This window comes from Narcine bancroftii, chromosome 8 (assembly GCF_036971445.1).
Source record: "Narcine bancroftii isolate sNarBan1 chromosome 8, sNarBan1.hap1, whole genome shotgun sequence".
NCBI classification, from domain to species: Eukaryota; Metazoa; Chordata; class Chondrichthyes; order Torpediniformes; family Narcinidae; genus Narcine; species Narcine bancroftii.
Genome location: NC_091476.1, coordinates 24,043,477 through 24,065,016, shown reverse-complemented (window position 1 = coordinate 24,065,016; position 21,540 = coordinate 24,043,477). Strand labels below are relative to the sequence as shown.

Below are 21,540 nucleotides of genomic sequence, written 5' to 3'. Positions count from 1 at the left end.
TGTAATTCCTCTAGAAATTAATGCCAACCTTACATTCACCTTCTTGCATCCTGCATGAGGACTCCCAAGCCCCTTTGCATCTCTGAATTTCAAATTTTCTCCCCATCTTAATAATAGTCTTCCCGTCTATTTCTTCTACCAAAGTGCATGACCGTCCACTTTCCAACATTGTATTTCATCTGCCACCACTTTGCCCATTCTCCTCATCTATCCAAGTCTCTCTGCAGCCTTTCCGTATTCTCATACCACCTAAAATACCACCTATTTTGGTATCATCTGAAAGCTTAGGTACAAATTCATCTATTCCATAATCCAAATCATTTAGATACAACATAAAAAGAAGTGGTACCAACACCGACCCCTGTGGCCAGTAGCGAAACAGAATAGGATTCCTTTATTCCCACTCTCTTTTCTGCTACTATCCTTCCTGTAATTCCTTGGGCTTTCATCTTGCTTAGCAGCCTCATTTGTGGCTTAAAATGCACAACACCCTCTGCATCTCTCCTGTCTCTCCTACTTGTGATCTCTTAAAAAAATTGCAATAGGTTTGTCAGGTATGATTTTCCTTTAAGGAAACCATGCTAATTTCGGCCTATCTTGTCATGTGTCTCAAGGTACTTCACGACCTCATCCTTGACAATCGACTCTAACAGCTTCCCAGCCACTAAAGTCAGGGTAATTTCCTTTCTTAAACAGTGGAGAGACATTCGTGATCCTCCAGTCTACCGGAATCATACCAGGATCCATTGGTTCCTGCAAGATCATTGCCAATGCCTCCACAATCTCTACAGCTGCCTCCTTCAGAACCTGAGGGTGCATTCTATCCGGTCTGGGCTGCTTATCTACCTTAAGACCATTTAGCTTCCCAAGTACCTTCTCATGATGAATGAGTTGTGCATATGACTGTATGAAATGTTTAGTGTTATCTGATATGTATTTGTCCATATAACCATTTACAGCACGGAAACAGGCCATGTCGGCCCTTCAAGTCCATACCGGTTCACTTGAACAACTCCACTAGCTCCTCCGCAAACTCCTGAGGAAGTAGAGGCTTTCTTCATGATGCCATTGGTGTGTTTAAGCAAGAATGTTTAATATTTAACAAGATTCTTCTTTGGCTTGGCTTCGCGGACGAAGATTAATGGAGGGGTAATGTCCACGTCAGCTGCAGGCTCGTTTGTGGCTGACAAGTCCGATGCGGAACAGGCAGACACGGTTGCAGCGGTTGCAAGGGAAAATTGGTTGGTTGGGGTTGGGTGTTGGGTTTTTCCTCCTTTGTCTTTTGTCAGTGAGGTGGGCTCTGCGGTCTTCTTCAAAGGAGGTTGCTGCCCGCCGAACTGTGAGGCACCAAGATGCAGGGTTTGAGGTGATATCAGCCCACTGGCGGTGGTCAATGTGGCAGGCACCAAGAGCTTTCTTTAGGCAGTCCTTGTACCTCTTCTTTGGTCCACCTCTGTCTCGGTGGCCAGTGGAGAGCTCGCCATATAACATGATCTTGGGAAGGCGATGGTCCTCCATTCTGGAGACGTGACCTACCCAGCGCAGTTGTTTAAGCAAGAATGTTTAATATTTAACAAGATAATAGACAATGAATTTACCCTTGTTTATTATAATTTCCAGAGGCAGCCAATGGCAACGTCCCAGCAGGTCAGCGACCACCACCAAGAATTAAAGATATTCAGATCAACAATCAAATTATCAAACTGAAATATTGCTATACATGCAAGATATTCCGTCCACCCCGAGCATCGCATTGTAGTGTCTGTGATAACTGTGTAGGTAAGTAAGGTGTTCATTGTTTTGAAGTGTGCTTGAAGTAATCTGGTGAGACTGACTTGAAGTGGACATACAGTACACTAAGCTGATGAATTCCCTCTTTGAAAATCTGCTCCTCTTTTGACCCACCAGAAATGCTCAAAAGCTAACACAATGGAGATGATTGTTATATGTCCATTTTGTGTCCAAGTTCATTAATTGGAATTTAAAATTTGCATTAGTGGTTAGCTTTTCCCTGTCTTACATTTTGAAAGTTTCCAAAATGAAGCCTGCATATAACAGATGAATTGGGTCTGTTTGCAACAACCTCTTGACATTCAGACAGATGGATAAGCAAGTTTTCAAGAATTTTTATTCTGGCATCATCATGTCTTTTGATTCAAGTCAGCAATTGTAGGTTCTCCAAAATTTTGATCCATTGAAGACTGAAGAGAATGCTATTGCAACATGGTGAAAACGGGCAAATTTTTAAGCAGATTAGAAGGTTTTTTAAAAAATTTTTAACACCTTGTTTGAAATTCATTTTTGCATTTTATTTCAATGGAGAAAATGCCCCAAGGGTTGAGCAGCAAATTTATGCTGAGGCAAATTCCCAATGTGGCTACACTGATCTGAATGGCACCATCCATCTGTACCATACATTTCTATAATCCTTTCACATGTGGTATGGAATGTCAATTATACCATTCTGATCCCTATCAAGCTATTTCATCCCTTGCTTCCTGTAAAAATTCTCTCTTCTTTCAGTGCCCTTTCTCCAAAGCACTGTATGGTATGTGTAATGCAGTGATCCATCTGCAAAAATGCACATTTCCTTTTTTTTAAAAGAAAAAGGCACATTCAATCTTAATGTTATCGAAATTTGGAAGTGAGCTAAAACCAAATCCAGAAATGTCTGAACATGCTGTGTATGATGGGGCCTGATTGATTTTGTTTTACCATGCATTTTTGCCTTTTAGTTGTTATCAAGAGAGCATAATTTGATCTAGAAAATTTGAGCATAATTTGATCTAGAAAATTTGACCATAATTTGAGCATAATTTGATCTAGAAAATTTGAGCAAAATTTGAGCATAATTTGATCTAGAAAATTTGAGCATAATTTGATCTAGAAAAGTTTGAAAAAGTTTTCAGAAGCTTAATTTCCTGTGTTCATTTCTTCACAGAGCGTTTCGATCATCATTGTCCTTGGGTTGGAAATTGTGTGGGAAAGAGGAATTACCGTTTCTTTTACCTCTTCACCATCTCGTTGTCATTCCTTACTGTCTACATCTTTGCTTTTGATATTGTTCACGTGGCATTGCGTAAGTAGCCAGGGGAAATAAATTGCCTTGTAATCTGCTCTTTGGTTTCAATTCAGCTTTTTGTTTTGCCTGATACCCATAACCCTTATAGCCCAGAAACCCAGCCTTGATTGAATTTAATGATTCAGTACCCACTTCTCTCTGGGGAAGATTCATAAAACTCACTTCATTCATCTTAAATGGGTGATCTGTTATCTTGAAACTGTCCCTTCCTTCTAGATGTCCCCATCAGGAGCAATATCCTCTCTCACTTTCATAAGACAATGAAGCCGTTTCCCCTCCAAATCTTGTATGTATCAATAAGATCACTAACTCGTTCTTCAAATTGGCTCAGTCTTTTCAGATAACCTCTCTATCCCACAACTGCCTCCAAGGCAAGAATATCCCTCTGAGTTTTATAATTGGATATAGTAATTTCCTGCAGTTTAAACAAAAGATTATCTAGTATTCTCACACAGGCTACAATGGTTGGACATAGTAGACAGAAAGATGCATATTTTAGAACAGGTGAAAATGCATTGTTACAGACAGCATGAATTAGGGATACCAATGTGTCAGGTTTGGTGACAGTCATAACTGGCATAATATTGTGTTGGGCTGACTTGTTTTTTAAACAGCTGTTTGTAGCTGCAGTGGATTGCTTGAAACTTTCAGCATCTGATTTTAGGTTCTGGCCAGGAATCTGTATCTCTCTCCTGCATTTGCCATGTTAGCAACCTTTCTGTCTGATTTATTCTTGTTCAGTGATTCACAAGTAGGGCTGTCAATAATGCTGTCATTCTTATCTTTCTTCTTTCTACCTTTCCTCATCAGGGAACCACTTCATTTCATGCGTCATTCTAATGAGTCTATACTTCCTGATTCTAAGATGAATAGATACACCTTTAGCTGTTGGATGTAAAATTGTAGTTTTCAGAGTGTGATCTCTCCAAAGTGCAGTAGAATTTTAGTAAGACTTCCGATGAAGAGCAAAATAATATTTGCACTTCAAATTGCTTAACCATATTTAGTGTCTCTTAAGGCAAGACACTAAAATTCCTGTGTTCAACAGCATTTATTACTTGACATTTTTTAAAAATGTGACTTTTTCCCTTTTTACAATACATAACCTCTCATTTGTTTCTTCATCCTCCCACCACCCAATTTACTCTCTATTGCCATTTCACAGCCTTCATATCCTCCCACCGTTCGTATTATTCACAAAAACTTGGATGTGCTGCACATCTTTTAAAATCTCAATCATTCATATAATAGTGAATAACTCCGGGCAAGGCATGATCCTTTAAACATCTTTCTGATTGCAATCTGACATCTTTAAGAAACTCTCTTTATTGCTATTGTTTTTTTAAAAAGACATACAGCATGATAACAGCCCATGTGCGATAGCCGCCCAATTACACCTAATTAACCTACAAGCCCCGTATATTTTGAAGGCTGGGAGGAAACCGGAGCACCTGGAGGAAACTCACGTAGACATGGGGAGAATGTACAAACTCCTTACAAAGAGCACTGGATTTGCTGCCCCAGTCATAGAGTTGCGCTAACCGTGCTGCCCTTTGTACATTTTTTGGGGAAAATTTTATTTAATTTCACCTATGCATTAAAAAACATACATAAAATTCTTATTTGAAAATAATGAGAAATTAATACATAGTGTTTTTTAAAAAAAATTCCCTCTCCTATCCTCCCCACCCTTCCCCCAACAACCCAATAGAAAAGAAGGAAACAAAAGAAAGAAAACATCTAGATAGTTTTATAAAAACTTACGAAAACTATCAAATAAAATCTAACTTATTTTAATTTTCTTGTTTTTAGAAGGCAGAAGGTTCAGGTTGAGCAATTACAACTTAATTCCTACAATTTGTAAATATGATTCCCAAACTTTTGCAAAAATTTCAAATTTGTTATGTAAATTACATGTAATCTTTTCAAGTGGTATACAACTACCTATTTCAGAATGCCATCTGCCCATTCCCAAATCTGATTTCCAAGTTACTGCCACACATTTTCTAGTGACAGCTAAGGCTATTTTAACAAATTCTTTTTGATATTTTTCCCCTTGTCCTTGAACCAATTCTTTATTTACATTAATATTTTACCCATAAACTCTGGACTTTCATTTGCTACTTCTCAGAATGCAAGCATTAAAGCTTGAGCCACTCAGATCTAGATGAATTATTTTTGATATACATGCGTAGAATACAATGCTTAAAGCCAACAATAAATTTAATGGGATAGATTTAATAATGAAAGGCAAATGAATGTTTATTATACTTTCAGTGATCTTTTAAGGAGCAGGTTAGGGTTTCTTCTCAAGGAATTTTCATCTTAAACTAGGTAAACAAGCTGTGTGTTTTTCTAACCAATGAGATTGGTGGATCGTTGCTGAGAAATTCTGTTTCTGAAGCAGAAAGCCTAACAGAACATTCAATCAGAGTTCATATAGAAAGACAAAGAATTAATAGGAGATATGGGATGATGAGAAAGGAATACATATTTATCCTTTTCACTGTATTGATCTCTGATGTTTTTATATCAGCGGGGCTGAAATACGCATGGATAATAAAGTTTCACATTTAGTACAGGTGTTAGAGGATAACTTACCATCCCCAAAGTTTGTAAATCTCCTTCAATCATTAAATTCTGAAGAGATGAAACTCTTTATATTTAAATTTTGGTTTTCATATGAGGGAGATTATATGGCATTGCATTGGGCCCTGCCTACCTTTACCCACCTCCCCCAACCCTCTTGTGTGCTAATTCCTTGAAAGAGTCTTATTCCTCTGGTCCAAGCCCTCTCAGCACTTTTTTTTTAAAAAGACATCCCTTTGGGCTGCATACCATTGTTCCAGAGGCGTGATGTGAACTCCAGCTCTCTGGTGTTCCTGCAACAAGGAATCACTTGGTGTGGGGAAACTGCTGTGAGGGCCATTGCTGGACGGGCAGGTTGGACTGAGCAGAGCTGCTCCCTGGCTGGCCTCTCAGACATGATGCAAGTGCTGCCTTCTCCCTCTCTCTTTTTGCCTGAACTGCTCTTTCCAGTCCACTGATTTCTTCATGGCAAAAATGTTCTCTGCACGGCAGCATGCAACAGCGGGAAAGGCATGGGTTCACACCAGGTTGCCTGCACTAGGGAGAGCAGGGTTTGTGTTGGTAAACCCCTATTAGTAAAGCATATCATGGTCCCTTTTGATGCTGATTTCACTCAGACTCTTATTTCTGAGAACACATCCTGAGCACTGCAGTATCAGTGCAATTAAAACTATCCCATGTTAAAGCAAGGATGACAAACTACAGCCCGCGGGCCAACTGCAGCCAAATGCCCATTTTTAAGTGGCCCATTGGAGCATTGTCTCAAGCAGTAAATTGCACTGCATTTACAAGGCACTTGTTAGTTTCAACACTAGATGCCGCTGCCATTTTCAACTATTAAAAAGTTTTCTTAGTATAGATTTCAGTTAAATTTAAGAATAGTAGATACAGGAATGCCTACTGTAATATGTGAGGACATCAATAGACAACTGTAATATCAACAGTTAAACTGTTCAGTAGTGTTGATAGTTATTTTGATGGAAAATGAATTTACATTTGAACAGGGGTTTTCTAGTCTAAAAACACCATTTTTAACTGGTTGAAAACTGCTGGGCTTAATTTTGTTTGGCCCATGGCTCCCTATATTTTTCTGAATCTGGCCCACAACCAAAAAAGTGTGGCCACACCTGTGTTAAAGATTAATCCACACCTGAGCACCTGAATACACACATGATTACTTGTTCTGGTGCATTTAAGTGGGAAAGCACCACAGCATCTTGCTTCTTATTTTTAAACCTGTATCTTTGAAGTAGAGAAGGTTAAATCAGAAAACAACTGTGGGTTTCCACTTTTGTGCACGAGTGCCAGAAGTTGCTCTTCAGGTTCACTCGAGAATACACTGTACTTTGATAGCTCATCACTCAACTTGGACTCATTTGAAGTTGGGAAATATTTTAAAAGCTCTGCTTAAAAAGAAAACACTGTACAAATATTAAAGGTAGTACTGCATAAAGTTGGGAGATTTTTTCTAATAAAATAATTTTCATTGATGTACCGATTTCAATTTTGTTTCTGGACTTTGCAAAAAATAAATGGTAGTTTCACAAACGATTGTTATTGAATGGCAGTTGTGATCTAAATTCTGTCACAGAATAATTGCCATGTAATCAATAAATTGTTTGCATCAAGAAATTGAACTGTTCCTTTGGATTGATAATCTGATCCTTTAGTGCAAGTGTAGCTTAATTCCTAAGCCTTCAGACCTCTGACACTTTACCCCTTCAGACTTACTCAGACCTTAATTTCACCTGGACTTTGAATATTTTTTGTTGCTTTCCTCAAAAAAATTCTACCAATGTGATTTCCAAATGCTAGTTGCTACTATTTGAATGCTGCTCATGTGTTTGAAAATGCTGCAAATATGCATTTTTGTGTGTACATCTGTTTGCTGTTATTCTCTTATTGATACGCTGCACTTCCCTAATGCTCCTTCATCACATTTCTCTGATTTGTTTCTTCAACATATTTTCTTTTTTTTAAAATAGGCTCAGTGGACAATGGCTTTTTAAATACGCTGAAGGACACACCAGGAACATATCCTTTGAAAAACATCTATGAAAGTATTAATAGACATACACTCAAGAGTCACACTGCATGGTAAAAGGCCCAAAGCTAGAGCATCAATGCCAACCATCAAATTCTATCCATGCTCATTCATTTTCCAGCACTCTGTAACTTTCTATGCCATAGTATTTGGTGCCGATCTATATATCTGGAATACGAATACATCGAATGATAGAAAATTGCGCCTACAAGTTTATCTGTCCTAGGTCATGATGGCGTTTGCTAGTGAGGTAGAGATCATTTCTATCATTGCAGTTCATAGGATCCATGTAGTTATTAATTTAGCTAATAACTGCACTGCATTAAGTATGAGTTATTCAGGCATGAGCTAATAAGTGCGAAATAATCTATAAAATTATATGTATTAGGTAATTATGTCGCCAATAAGAAGGGGTTTGATTACCTTTTCTTGGCATTCAATTGCTTTGTACAATAATATATTTAATGAGTTCTTCAACTTCAACAGGTCCAGATCTTTTTCATTAAAAACTTAAGTGGAGGTGCCACAGGTTTTCTGTGAACAAAAGAACTTTGCTACCATCTTCAAAATACTCATCGGAAACATGATGGAATATTCTCCCCAAGTTTGGAAGAGAGCAGCTCCAACACACAAGAGACTCAATACTATCCAGTTGAAACCATCTATTTGGGTTAGGTGACACCACTTCCTCTACTAGGGTACAGTGACAGAATGTGGAAAACAGAATGCAAAAGCAGAATGCAGTGCATCAACCTGCCAAGGCTACTTCTGCACCACTTCTGAAATCCAAGTCAGCAGGCACACCGGGACAACGAAGGCTCACCTCCAAGATGCACGCTATCCTGACTCCATCATATTTCTTTCATCATAGCTGAGCCTAAAGAATCTGTGTCCAACTTTACTGTGTAGGTTCATCACACAAACCACATTGGTTCAATAAGCTAGATCACTACCATTTCTTAAGGATTCTTGAAACAATATTAATCTCATTGGCTTGTTTAGAGTTAATCCTCAACTCTAAAATCAAATTTTCTTCTGCAAAGACAATATCATGTAGATTTGGACCACAGTAGAATCAAGATTTGAGAGCATCAAACAAGAAAAAGTAACTGCTGCCAATAGTCAGATCAGTTATTGTCCCTTTGCCTGACCCATCAGACAGGAGGGGCCATATGTTGTATTATTGCTTATATCTGTATTTAATGGTGAATCCAGAAATCTAATTTCCATTTGTTCCAATGAATTGCAATGATATAAATGATCAAATAATCTACTTTAGTGATTAATTTTGTGTCAAAATTCTATACTTCTATGCTTTAGGTGCAGATATAAATGAGTTTGCAACTTGGGAATGAGAGTTTGTAGCAGCTTATTAAGTATTATTTTATTTTTATGCACCATATAACTACATTTCATTTGTGTTCTCAAGTTTAACAATTATCATAGGACACAATTATAAAGTTAGGTTAAGGTCTTGGTAAAACATCAAAGCTGTCAGATATTTATTATCAACTCATATAATAATTTCTAGCCTTTTAATATGAACTAGAAGAACTTCTGGATTCTTACTGAGCATTACATTTATTCCACAATATTAAAACTGGAGAAAATTTATCCTTGAAAGAATAGAAATTAGTTTGCAGAATGCATTTTCCCAAAGTATGCTGCGTACAATGTGGAGAAGACAATCCTCACATAATGCAGTGATGTTGGCACATTGGTCTGCACCATGAGCTGTACAGAAGTAGTTTCACTTACATACAGAAAAAGAAGGGGTAACAGAAGAGAAAATTCTATTGATTTAACACTTAAAGATTTATACCATATCCTGCATGTTTGTGGTGAAGTACTTTGCAGTTGACCTTGATAAGGTCAGCTGAACTACAAATTGGTTTAGATTTCTGTTCATCATTCATGCAAGACTATTTTATTTTTAAAAGGTTCCCAGATGTCCTGATGTTCTACTACTTTCCCCTATGTCTCTCCCAGATTTGGGTATCTGAGTTGTTTCACAATTTTTCCATGCATCCAGTGGCTTATTGCAGAGGTTGCAATTGAGTTTTACCTCTTTTGAGATGCTAAACCATGGTGTCATACTTCATTTTTGTGATTTTTATGTCTGGTTAATGTAAGTGACAGTAGGAAAGATGGTCATTCTTGCTGCTTGTATGAACAGCGAGGTCCAAAGAAACCTTTCCCCACCATAGCATATGCCCCACCTCTGCCATAAGTGCTCTGTGATTAGACAGGGGTTACTTAAGGTGCTATGGGCCAATGACAATTTTTCTCAAGCAAAATATTTCAGTAGCATTGGGTCTAGAGCAGAGATTCTCAACCATCCCTTCCCATTCACATACCACCTTAAGCAATCCCTGACTAATCACAGAGCACTAATGGTATAGGGATGAGTTAAAGTAGAATGTGAGCCTGCTGTATTACCATTATCTTCCAAAAAACTGTCAAATGTCTTGCTGAAGCTCTGTAAAACTGAAATATTTTGCATAATTTTAAGTAAAAGTTGAAGGCTCGATAATGCTATGTATCGGTCCAGTGCATTTATATTACTCTTTCAAGAAACAGCATCAAAATATTTCCTCATCATTCATTTTTTTTTACCATTTTTGAGGCATTTATGATGTCAAATGGCCATGGTGTTTGGCTGAATAATCTACTGCACTGACTGACACATGAAGGACTTTAATTATTCCAACAATGCAAGGGTGCTGTATAAATGATAGCACTCCAAATTTAGCTGTGAGTTAAGCTCTTGAAATTTACATTAATGGGTTATCATATAATTTTTTTTTTAATTTTATGTTCAAAATATCTGGGCATTGCTGGCAATGTTTGCATTTCTTATCCCCTGAACTTAAGAGCCAAGAAAGAATCAACCACATTATAGCCTGGAGTCGTAAGTCAGTCAATCCTGATATGGATGACAGATTCACTTATGTGAAGGGCATCAGTAACTAGGTGAGCTTGTACAAGAGTCCTGTAATAATGTTGCTGACTTAACTTTCTTCAAAAAATCTAATTCCACGGAGAAATAATTCATTGAGTACCCCACCTGTCATGATGGGACAAATGTGTAAGTTAGAATCAATGAATCATGTCTCTAGTAGCTAGTTCAATAACCCAGTGTTCTGAGATTAACTGTATTTTTTTTTCAAAAGGTGCATAAATGATTGTATTTACAAGAGATTGACATGACATGTTTAAACAAAAAGAAAATCTCAGGAAATATTCGTGTCTTCAAGATGCTTTGAGTTGATTTCAAAATGTTGAAAAGTAGGCAAAGTCAAGCCTGAGTGCTTGTCAAGAATGTTTTACTGTGTATGGACTGATTACATATGTGGAAAATTGGTGTTGATAATAAGATGTAACACTGCTAATGTTTGGAAAATATTAAATATATTTACACTAAATACAAGTTCTCTTATTAATAGATGAACTTAGTTCTTGAGTTTCTATCTCTGTTCAAAATCCAGCTTTTTATTTCACCATCAAATTTGCCCTTCTGATCCTGAAGTTCTCATCTGGGAACCTTAAAATATCTGACATCAAATTTATGTACTACAAAAATAAGCAATACATTTTGGCCCTCTGAAACCCAATAACAGTTTTAAATTAATGCTGGGGTCATTGGAGTTGAAATGCTTTATTAAAGGTAACAAGTAGTAATTTGCTTGATTTTTTTTTTCTGACAATTTGATGTTGGAAAGGGCAGCATGAATACAAATATGTAATAACTGCATGAAATGGTATTTATACAATATGATGTTCTTTAACTCTTTCTTCACTGTGGTAGAAGTGGTTATCTGCTTCTTCACATTATGGTCTGTGATTGGTCTATCTGGATTTCACACCTATCTTATTGCACTCAACCAGACCACGAATGAAGATGTAAGTAAAATATATAAATCAGAATGGTTATCTAAACCTGGTTTTGGGGATGTGAACTTAACTAAGCAACCCCAAAAAATGCATTTGATAAAAATTATACCTTGTACTGTATGGACCTATTTTTTTTCCTCCAATTGATAGAGATGAATTGGGAAAGTGGGCCAAGAAATGACAGATGGAATTTAACTCCAAGAATTGCTAAATGTTGTACTTTTGGAGATTAAACCAGGGTAGGGCCATGGAGAGTTTTGTAGAACAAGGAGTCTTGTGATACAGATACATAGTTCCATGAAAGCATTGAAGGAGGTGCTTGGCACACTTGTCGTCATCAGTCAAGTCATTGATGACGAGTAGAGCTGTCACCTTACAAATCAACAAGAGGTTGGTGAGACCGTAGTGGAGAATTGTGGGGAGTTTTGGTCACTCAACAATACAAAATATATCAATAGGCTGAAAAGGGCGGAGAAAATATTCATGGAAATGTGATTTTGACCTATAGTCTTGAATTATATGGGGAAGCCAACTAAGCTGTGACTTTTCTTCCAGGCTAAGGGGAGACCTTTTATAAAGGTTTATAAAATAAGCAGCATAAATAACCTTTTACCTAGTGTAGGTGAGTCTAAAACTAGAAGGTTTAGATTTAAATTGAGAAGGGAAAGGTTCAAAAGGGAATTGAGGGTTGTGGGTATATGGAGCAAGCTTCTGGAAGAAGTGCTAGAAGAGGGGACAGTTGTAATAATCAAACATCATTTAGACCAGTATGTGAATAGGAAAGATTTAGAGGGACCTCGGCTGAATGCAGGCAAATAGGACTAGTTGGGTGTGCAGGGATAAGTTGGATAAAAGGCTTCTTTCCGTGCTGTAGAACTATGTTAATAAGGGTGGAGATTGAATTTGGGAAGCAAATTGGTGACTTCTAATCTCAAAGTAATTGCCACTTAATAGAGTTCTATTTCAGTTGCATTGCAAGTACAATAACCTTATAATTTACTTGTTTTTTTTCATGTTAGTAATCTGTGACCATACTCCCATTTCTTGAAGCTGCAAGTTTATTTATCATCCAATTCTACCAGTACAACTTGTCGAAACAGTGTTCCCTGGTCCATGCTGCAAAACGCACATACAGACAAATGATACATATACACAATACATAAATGCCTATTAAAATAAATATTATTAATAAATAGTAGTCTAAGAGAGTTGTTTTAGCATTCAAAAGTCGGAAGCCATCTCCAATCCAATAGATTCAGTTACATTCTACTGTACAGAATGATCTTAAAAGCTGCATGTAAACTAATTTTTTAATACAATGCAAGCCAGATTCAAAACATTTTAATGAATATTTGGTATGATTCGTATGCCAATTTTTTTTTTCTTCAGCATAAAAAATCATTAAAATCACCTTTACTAGTTTTCATTTGTAGTCTGTCATTTTAATAACTTGGTGATGGTGAATCATGTAGCTGTGAGATTTATGTTTAATAAGTATGAGATGTAAATTTAAAACCTGAGATGTATGATAATTGTCAAGATATGAGCCATAATCCCTCTTTCCCAAACACTAGTTTTGACTAAATTGCAACCCTTATCTAACTATTCAGTTTAAGTGAACAGTGATATACTGGTGAACCTGCATTTAATATTATGTCCGGGCCTCAATGCAGCAGTAATAATCGGATTGATTTATTTCCTATAGGGGCCACTGGCTTTAACTGTAAATAGGTGAAGAATGACATGTGATGCCTCGACACTTGTGTTAGCTGAGTGTATCATATGCCTTAATTGTAAGGGAAGTTAGTACTTACCCATATGAAAAATTTATTCTGTTTTTTTTTAAAATTTCTTTTGCGCAGATTAAAGGCTCTTGGTCAGGAAAAAATGGAATTCATAACCCTTACAGCCATGATGGTGTAATAAAAAATTGTTGTGAGATTCTTTGTGGGCCAGTGCCACCAAGGTAAGGAATTTATTTGCAAAGTTAAAGATAAACAGACTAATAGTGATGTACATGATGGAATCACAGAAGGTGATTTCAAGTCTTGGCCAACATTCACTTAATCCTCAACCACCAGCATTTAAAATGTTACTTGTTCAATTATTTCCTGACTGAAGGTTTATGAAAATGAACTGCTGAGTTTGTACATAATAACAAACATTACTTTATTTGGAAGAATGTTTGCATTTTGTTGTTGATGTAAGAACAGATCAATAAAATGATTTTGCATTGCTTATTTTATAGCTGTATGTTTATCTGTAAATTTTGCTGAAATTATACATACATAGATATATATATATATATATATATATATATATAAAAATATATATATACTTTGCAAAATATTTGATTCTGGGTTCATTTCTTTCATTTTTATTTCCAGAGTTAAACTTGGCAACTAACTTGAGTGAGTTACGATTAGTCAAGTGGTTTTCAAAAACCCCAATGCAATCATGTTTTTGTGAGCGTTCAAATAAACAAAGGTTTATTGCTGTATTCTGACCACACTTTTAAAAATTATAGCAAAAATAAGCACTTTAACCTGTCATTTTGATGTTCTGGTTACTACAGGCTTATGTTCAGTCTCTGTGCTAGAACCTTTGGCTCTGAGGTAAAGAAATACAAATAGAACAGGGGCATTTAAGAGACTCTTCAACAGGCACATGGAAGTAAGAAAAATAGAGGGTTATGAGGTAGGGAATGCTTGGTTTTTTTGGTAGGTATATATAGGGTGGTGTAGTTAGAGCAACGCCTTTACAGAAATTGGGACTGGCGTTAAAATCCCGCGCTGTCTGTAAGGAGTTTGTACGTTCTCCCTGTGACTGCATGGGTTTTCTCCGGGGGCTTCGGTTTCCTCCCACTGTTCAAAATGTACCGGGGTTGTAGGTTAATTGGGTGTAAATTGGGCATCACGGACTCATGGGCCAGAAGGGCCTATTACCATGCTGTATGTCTAGATTTAAAACATTGTGGGCTGATGGGCCCGCCGTACTGTGCTGTAATGTTCAGTGTTCTAAATGTTGTAACATCAATTTTAGGCAATTTCCAAGAATGGAGGATTTACCAATTCCAAAGCCTTCTGAAGAAATTATATGAGCTTTTTGATGAGTGTATTATTGTGCTAAAGGTGGTTGAAGATTATAGAATGTGAGGCCTGTAATATGACATAAGTTTATTGTGTTCCTTGTATCAGATGTTTGAAGACTTGTTTTTGTTTAATTTCCTGTCACTTTTTCTCCTACTCACAACTGGTCTCACAAAAGGGAATATCCATGCATGTCAGCGCATAAGACGAGACAAACTTAAAACTGTTACCCCAAAAACAGGGGTTGTCTTGTACACCATATAAAATCCAAACCTTGACAGTGAAGTCTCAGTGCTCTCCCGCGGGGTCCATCCACCCAGTCAATCTGTCGTGGCTCTGTACAGGATTTAAATGACTTGTTAAAGGAGATGGTTTATTTTAAAATATGCAAATAAAATTTAAACTTTTACTGACTAATTTGCTTTAAAATAGTGTGTCAGCATCACTCTACTGGCCAGTGGTAAGTACCAGACTTCGGGGTTGTCTTATACAGCAAATATAGCTCAAAATTGTAAGTGAAAATTTTGGGGTTGTCTTGTACACCGACATATATGGTAAATGCCAAATGCATTTTTTTTAGTGTTCTGGACAGAAGAGGGGTCATTAAAGATGAAGCTGGTGTTTCAGTCAAGACCAATGGAGTTGCAAATACAGTGCCACAGACGATGGTAAGATCTATGCATTAGTTCTGTAGCTGAGGTGTCCACGATTTAATGAAAATTCATTTTCATTAGTATCACTAAGTTATTGGGGAAAGTCATGAAGGAGGCTGGATCTTATAACCTGTTTCTAAATCTAAAACTTGTATCTCTTCTGTCCCTTTTCCAAAGCCTCCATATCCTTCCTGTAATTAGATGACCAGAAGTGCGCACTCCCAGCAGGGTCTTTTTATCCTTACAGTTTCTTAATTCTACCCACAGGGATTCTATATCCTGCTCTAATGTCTCATTTCTCCAAAGATTAAATTCCATTTTTAACCAGCAGAACCCCTTCTTGTCCTGCCCTGCCAAACATTGTGTATCCATGGATATTTAGTTCCCAGGTGTGGTCAACTTCCAGTGATAGCGACAATGTCATACCTGCCAACTTCCAGCTGTGCTACAAGACCATCAGCCTTATTTCTTACACTGTGGGCATTTAAATACAAGACCTGAGGTGTCATTATCCATCACCTTTCCAATTTTGTGTATCCTTCCTCAGATTCTCACTATGGAGTGTATCTACTCGTGTATCTTCTGCTATATTGTCTGCCCTCTCATTCTGGTTTCCATTGACCCCCAAACTAGTATAAACCTTCCCCAACAGCTCTCGCAAACCTGCTCACCAGGATATTAGGCCCCCTCCTTTTCAGGTGCAATCCATCCTTTTTGTACAGGTCCCAATTTCCATTCCTTTTTTATTGAGTTCCCTCAGTTTCAATGTCTGCTTTGAATTAATTATTTTCGGTGAAAGATCTATTGCATAAATTCGTGCAGAATAGCCTGAAGGTGAACTTGCAGGTTGAGTCGGTGATGAAGGCGGCACATGCAATGTTGGCCTTCATTTTAAGAGGAATAAAATACAAGAGCAGGGATGTGAGTTGGAGGCTTTATAAGATACTGGTGGGATCTCTCTTGGAGTATTGTGAGCAGTTTTAGGCCCCTCATTTAAGAAAGGGTGTGCTGACATTGGAGAGAGTTCAGAGGTGGGTTCCCAAGGATGATTGTGGGAATGAAAGGGTTATTATATGAGGAGCATTTGACAGCTCTTGGCCTGTACATTAGAATTTAGGAAAATGAGGGGGTGGGGGGAACTCATTGAAAATTTTTGAATATTAAAAGGCATGGAGAAACGAGATGGAGAAAGGTTGTTTCCAATGGTGGTAGTCTAGGTCAAGAGGGAACAACTTCAGGATTGAAGGACATCCACTGAGAACTGAGATTTAGAGGAATTTCTTTATCAGAGGGTGGGAAATTTGTTAAATTTGTTGTCACAGGTTGTTGTGAAGGTCAAGTCAATGGGTAAATTTAAGGGAGAGATTGATTTCTTGATAGCCAGGGCATCAAAATTATGGGGAGAAATCAGTGCAGTGGGGCTGAATGGGAAAATGGATCGACGCTAATTGAATGGCGCGGTAGACTCAATGGGCTGAATAGCCTATTTCTGCTCCTGTGTCATGGTCTTACAATTATGTAATAAATCTGCAATATGGCGGACAAAGATTTTCCATTAGCATTGCCCAGCGCTTCTTATGGTCAGAGAAAGAGAAGAAAAGGAAAGACCCCTTATCGACACAGTGTTTGCCTTCAACTTTCCCACAGTCTCTGCCACTGCACAAACTGCAGTCCAGTTCAAACCTTCCGCAACCTGAGCTCCAGATCCAAACCTCCAACCCGATGAGGATCCTTCAGCGCCCATGGCCCTTCGGGAGCCCTTCTTGCCCTCAGCAAGAATCAGTGCTTCTCGTGCATAGAAATGTTGACATGGATCACTTCTGTGTTCTCTTCAGTCCCATCATTGCTAGATTTCCAAATCATAAACTGCTTTACATTTGACAACAAATTTGAATTAACGAGGTTGCATTGTTTCTGTTTAGACCAGTGAATTGGAGAGGTAACATCTGAATACAGTAGGTGCACAAGAAATCTAGTGTATTATCATTATTTTTTCTCCTTTGTTACAGCAAATTCTGTTATTTACAATTATTCCTTTTTTTATCTTTGCAATAAGAAATGCAATTTAGTCAGGAATATAGTTTGCTGTATAGAAAATGGAAAGTACAGAACTTAGTTCCTTGATATTGACTCTTTAGGTGGGGACACTGGGCAACATATTTTTTTCAACCGGTTTGCTCCCTGAAAAAATATTGGGGATTATGATAGACAACTTCATAGGTAATCCAAAAATTGCAGTAATGGGATGTGGTTGTAAATCAATATTCAAAACAGTAGATATAATGGAAAAAATTTCCTTCCAATAATTCTGTAAAGAGGGACAGGACCAAAACATATGTGTAAGGGAAGCTATTTCCAATTGACATTTATCACATATAGGATCGATATGAGAATAAAAGCGATGGAGTTTATCTTTAGACATATGAGCTCTATGAACAACTTTAAACTGTATTAGTGAATGTTTTGCACATAGAGAAGAAGAGTTTACCAGTCGCAGAATTTTATTCCAATTTTCATTAGAAATATGAAAGTTGATTTGACTTATTTATCTCTTCCTGCGGATCGTATGATTGCTTTTCTTACACTAATGGCTAGAAGATCTATACTATTAAATTGGAAAGAGGTAAATCCTCCCACTGTTTTCCAATGGTTTACCCAAACCATACTATGTTTAAATTTAGAGAAAATTAGAAACTCTGTCTATGAATCCCCTTCTAAGTTTGAGTTAACCTGGTGACCATTTATTCAATATTTTCATTTGTGGTGAGTTGATCTGGCTCTGTTTTCTTTCTATGATTATGTATGATAATTGGGCTGTAAGATGAGATCGGAGTGATCGGCGTGGTTTAGCTATATCTGTAGGTTTTTTTTTAAGTTTTTTTTAAATTCAGATTTGTTTTTTCTTTTTTGGGTTTTTTTTTTCTCTTTTTTCATATATTGTTATTAATTATATCTTTTTTTTAGAGATAGTTCACACCCTAAACTGATCAAAAATAATTTTTTTATGATATATTTTTATTCTGTAATATTATTGTTTAATATCTCTGTATTAATTCATTACTTACTATGTATTTTTTTTATATCTCTTTGAACTGTATGTGTTTATAAATTATAATAATAATAAAAAGATTGAAAAAAAGAAAGAAAGAAAGATAGACAACTTCAAGCTGAACACAAAGATAATTTCAGATTTGTTGTATCACATAGGAAATGGGTGAAATATTAAATTAACTTTTATTTAATTTAGCAAGTTTAAGTGCATAATGATGTTGACACTTTGCATTAGTTCAACTGACCTAAAAATGTTTTGCCGCTGATTTTCATATGTACTAAGTATCTGAAGTCTCTCGTGTCAGTGCCCAACAATAGTTGGCCAGCATTGATGGGTCCCAGTTGCCCTGATACTGCTTTTTCGTGTCCTGATGAAACCTTTGACCTTGTTCTTCACTCTGCACCAGGATCAGCAGGGAAGAAGGTCCAAGTGTGAATGCAGAAAATGAATTTTCAATGACATTTCACACTTCATGGTTTTGTATGTTTGAAGTAGACTTAAAATATGACAGGAAATCACAAAAATAGGTTACATCTATAAAAAAAGGTACTCGATAGGAAAATTTTAAGGCCACTTTCATGATCAGCAGCCCAAAATCCATAAAGTACATCCATAAGTGTTCAGGAAGAAAAATCTTCATTGTGCAATGAAATTAGGTGAAACTATGCATTTAATACATTTATTTAAAAACATTACGCCACTTTATATCATGATCTTTTTTAACCCTTGATCTCATTACAAGAAATATAGGTGACTTGGATGACTTAATATAGTAGATATTAATAATATAGTAATACTTGTAATTAATGTTTCTTTTCTATCAGGCAAGTAGAGCTCCATTGATATCCAATGAGCAGGCATCCATAAAAGTAAGTCCTTTTGTGCCTGGGCAAACGGAACCAGATGCACGAGAAACCCCACCTAAACCTAATAAAGACATGACTCTTCCTTCTCCACCAACAATGGACTTGAATATACAGTCTGGTACCACGGTCCTGCGAAGAGATGCAGTTGCAAAAGGAACATATCGAGGACATGCCCTTTAGAAGATTTGTTTTTGGAGGGAGTTCAAACAGAAGAAGTTGCACAAATGTTGGAAGATGTTTCTTCTTGCTAAGTTAAGGTGCAAATTGAATTGACACTGCAATTTCCATCTGATCAGTATTGTGTGTTTTATATGAAGGTGTTTTGGAAGTTGAATATACTGTGACATAATATCAGACTAAGAATGTTAAAGAAAAGGTCAAATTGCTCAGAGACTTTTCAGGGCCAATTTGCTTATTCATAGCCAAATTTGTTCATTCACACATTAGCATTTGTTATTTTACAAAAAATGCCGTATGACACATGAATCTTCCAGAAACCAGTGACTGCTATGTTCTTTAATTTGCAACGCATATTGTAACTACATGAAAATAACCGGCAGGACACGTATATTATGAGTACCTCAGATACTGATATGCTGAGTTTCATTTGGGTGCTATGCAAGATATTGAGATGTTTGAATTCACGAGGGTAATTTCATAATGTCACTAAATTACAGGCATGATATGAATGAAATGCAATCTATACAAGGGTAGTTATGAGAGAGCTGTTTTGGGGTGTGTGTGTGTGTGTGTGTGTGTGTGTGTGTGTGTGTGTGTGTGTGTGTGTGTGTGTGTGTGTGTGTGTGTGTGTGTGTGTGTGAGAGAGCAAGGGAGAATAGGCCTCTTCAACTACATGAATATGATGTTGATTAAGTGATTTTGAACTGAAACGTAAGACTTTTTTTTCTTTTACAAATTTATGAATGAGCTGATGCCTCTATTGGCTGTCGTTTTCATGAATTTACATTTTTCCAAATATTATGCTATTGGTTTATTACTCAATTTTTGAACCAAGTCAATCATACTATGAAAGTATGTGAAATAGCCTGCAGCTTAAAATAATGACCAATGAGAAAAATGAAGTTTCACCATCCCTTTAAGATACTAAAATGAAAGTGGAATTCCACTGCTTTGTATATTAAGGACATTGCAAACTTGATGGCAAAATATAGAACTGAGAGGAAGGAAACAAAAAGAATCTGTTGATGGGAATATGTTTCACAAACATAAATGTCTATTACTTGCTGGAAGGGATGGAAATTCAATTAAAAGCAAAGAGGATTTGATGCCATTTATAATTTAATAAAATCAAAGGCTTTTTCGGTAGCAATAAAGTTATGCAACAAATTGTTTTCCCTTGTAACTAATTGGTCAGTGTTTTGAGTTGTCCAAAGGCTAATTTTGCAGTTTCTCAAGACTACCTTTTAGCAAAGATCCAAGAACATACACTGGCCTTAGCTAAAAGGCTGAAGTCCCTAAATTTTGAGCTGAAGTGGAAGACTGGTTTGAAATTTCAAAGTTCATAAATGATTCAAGATCAAGTTTCCCAACTCCTTTATTGTCATATAATATAAAGAATATGTAATGAGATACAAATTCTAAAGTTATAAGACTGAAAAAACATGTGTTGTGTTCCTAATTCCTTCTGAGGAGACTTCAGTATCTTTGATGATACTGAACCAAACCATTTTGAAATTAGTAATATCCTTCAGATTGAGATGGTGATAATAATGTTATTGAAGTTGGTGCTTAAAGAATGAAATGGTGATAGTAATGAAGATGGCTCATTTAATTGTTTTGTGCAAATTATGTTGGTCTCCACATTATTGTACATCCCTGTACCATTAACAGAACCTGTTTCATAGTTTGAATAAAGTGACCATGTTTGTTATCTAACATACTGTATATTCAAATACCAATAGTTCTGAAGTTGCACTAACCCAAAATATCAGTTGATTATACATGTTTTTATAACACTCCAAATATAAACAAGATTCTGGGAAGAAGAATATAGTTTCTTCTGATTTTGAACCATTCAAAATTAGAATGATGCTAATTGGTACATCAGGAAATCTGGGTCTGTAGTGCTATTAAGCATTTATAAACCTTTAGAATATCATCTTGTACCATAGATATAGTGGTTCTCAACCTTTTTCTTTCCACTCACATACCACTTTAAGTATTCCCTATGACATAGGTGCTCTCTGATTAGTCAGGTGGTATATGTGTGGAAAGAAAAAGTTTGAAAACTACTGTTTTAATCGAACCTAA

At 36.6% G+C, this 21,540-nt stretch overlaps 1 protein-coding gene across 6 annotated transcripts in view; it reads left to right on the top strand.

The window, feature by feature from the left end:
- The window catches only part of zdhhc9 (zinc finger DHHC-type palmitoyltransferase 9), a 91,710-nt gene extending 70,545 nt beyond the window's left edge, over positions 1–21,165 (top strand). For all 6 annotated transcript variants that reach the window (XM_069893224.1, XM_069893228.1, XM_069893225.1 and 3 more), the window contains 7 exons: positions 1,621–1,779; positions 2,942–3,079; positions 7,657–7,705; positions 11,516–11,618; positions 13,472–13,575; positions 15,279–15,366; positions 19,228–21,165. In XM_069893224.1, the coding sequence (XP_069749325.1) occupies positions 1,621–1,779; positions 2,942–3,079; positions 7,657–7,705; positions 11,516–11,618; positions 13,472–13,575; positions 15,279–15,366; positions 19,228–19,449 (863 nt within the window). In that variant the 3' untranslated portion in view covers positions 19,450–21,165. The remainder of the gene's footprint in view (positions 1–1,620; positions 1,780–2,941; positions 3,080–7,656; positions 7,706–11,515; positions 11,619–13,471; positions 13,576–15,278; positions 15,367–19,227) is intronic.
- The last annotated feature ends 375 nt before the right edge of the window (positions 21,166–21,540 follow it).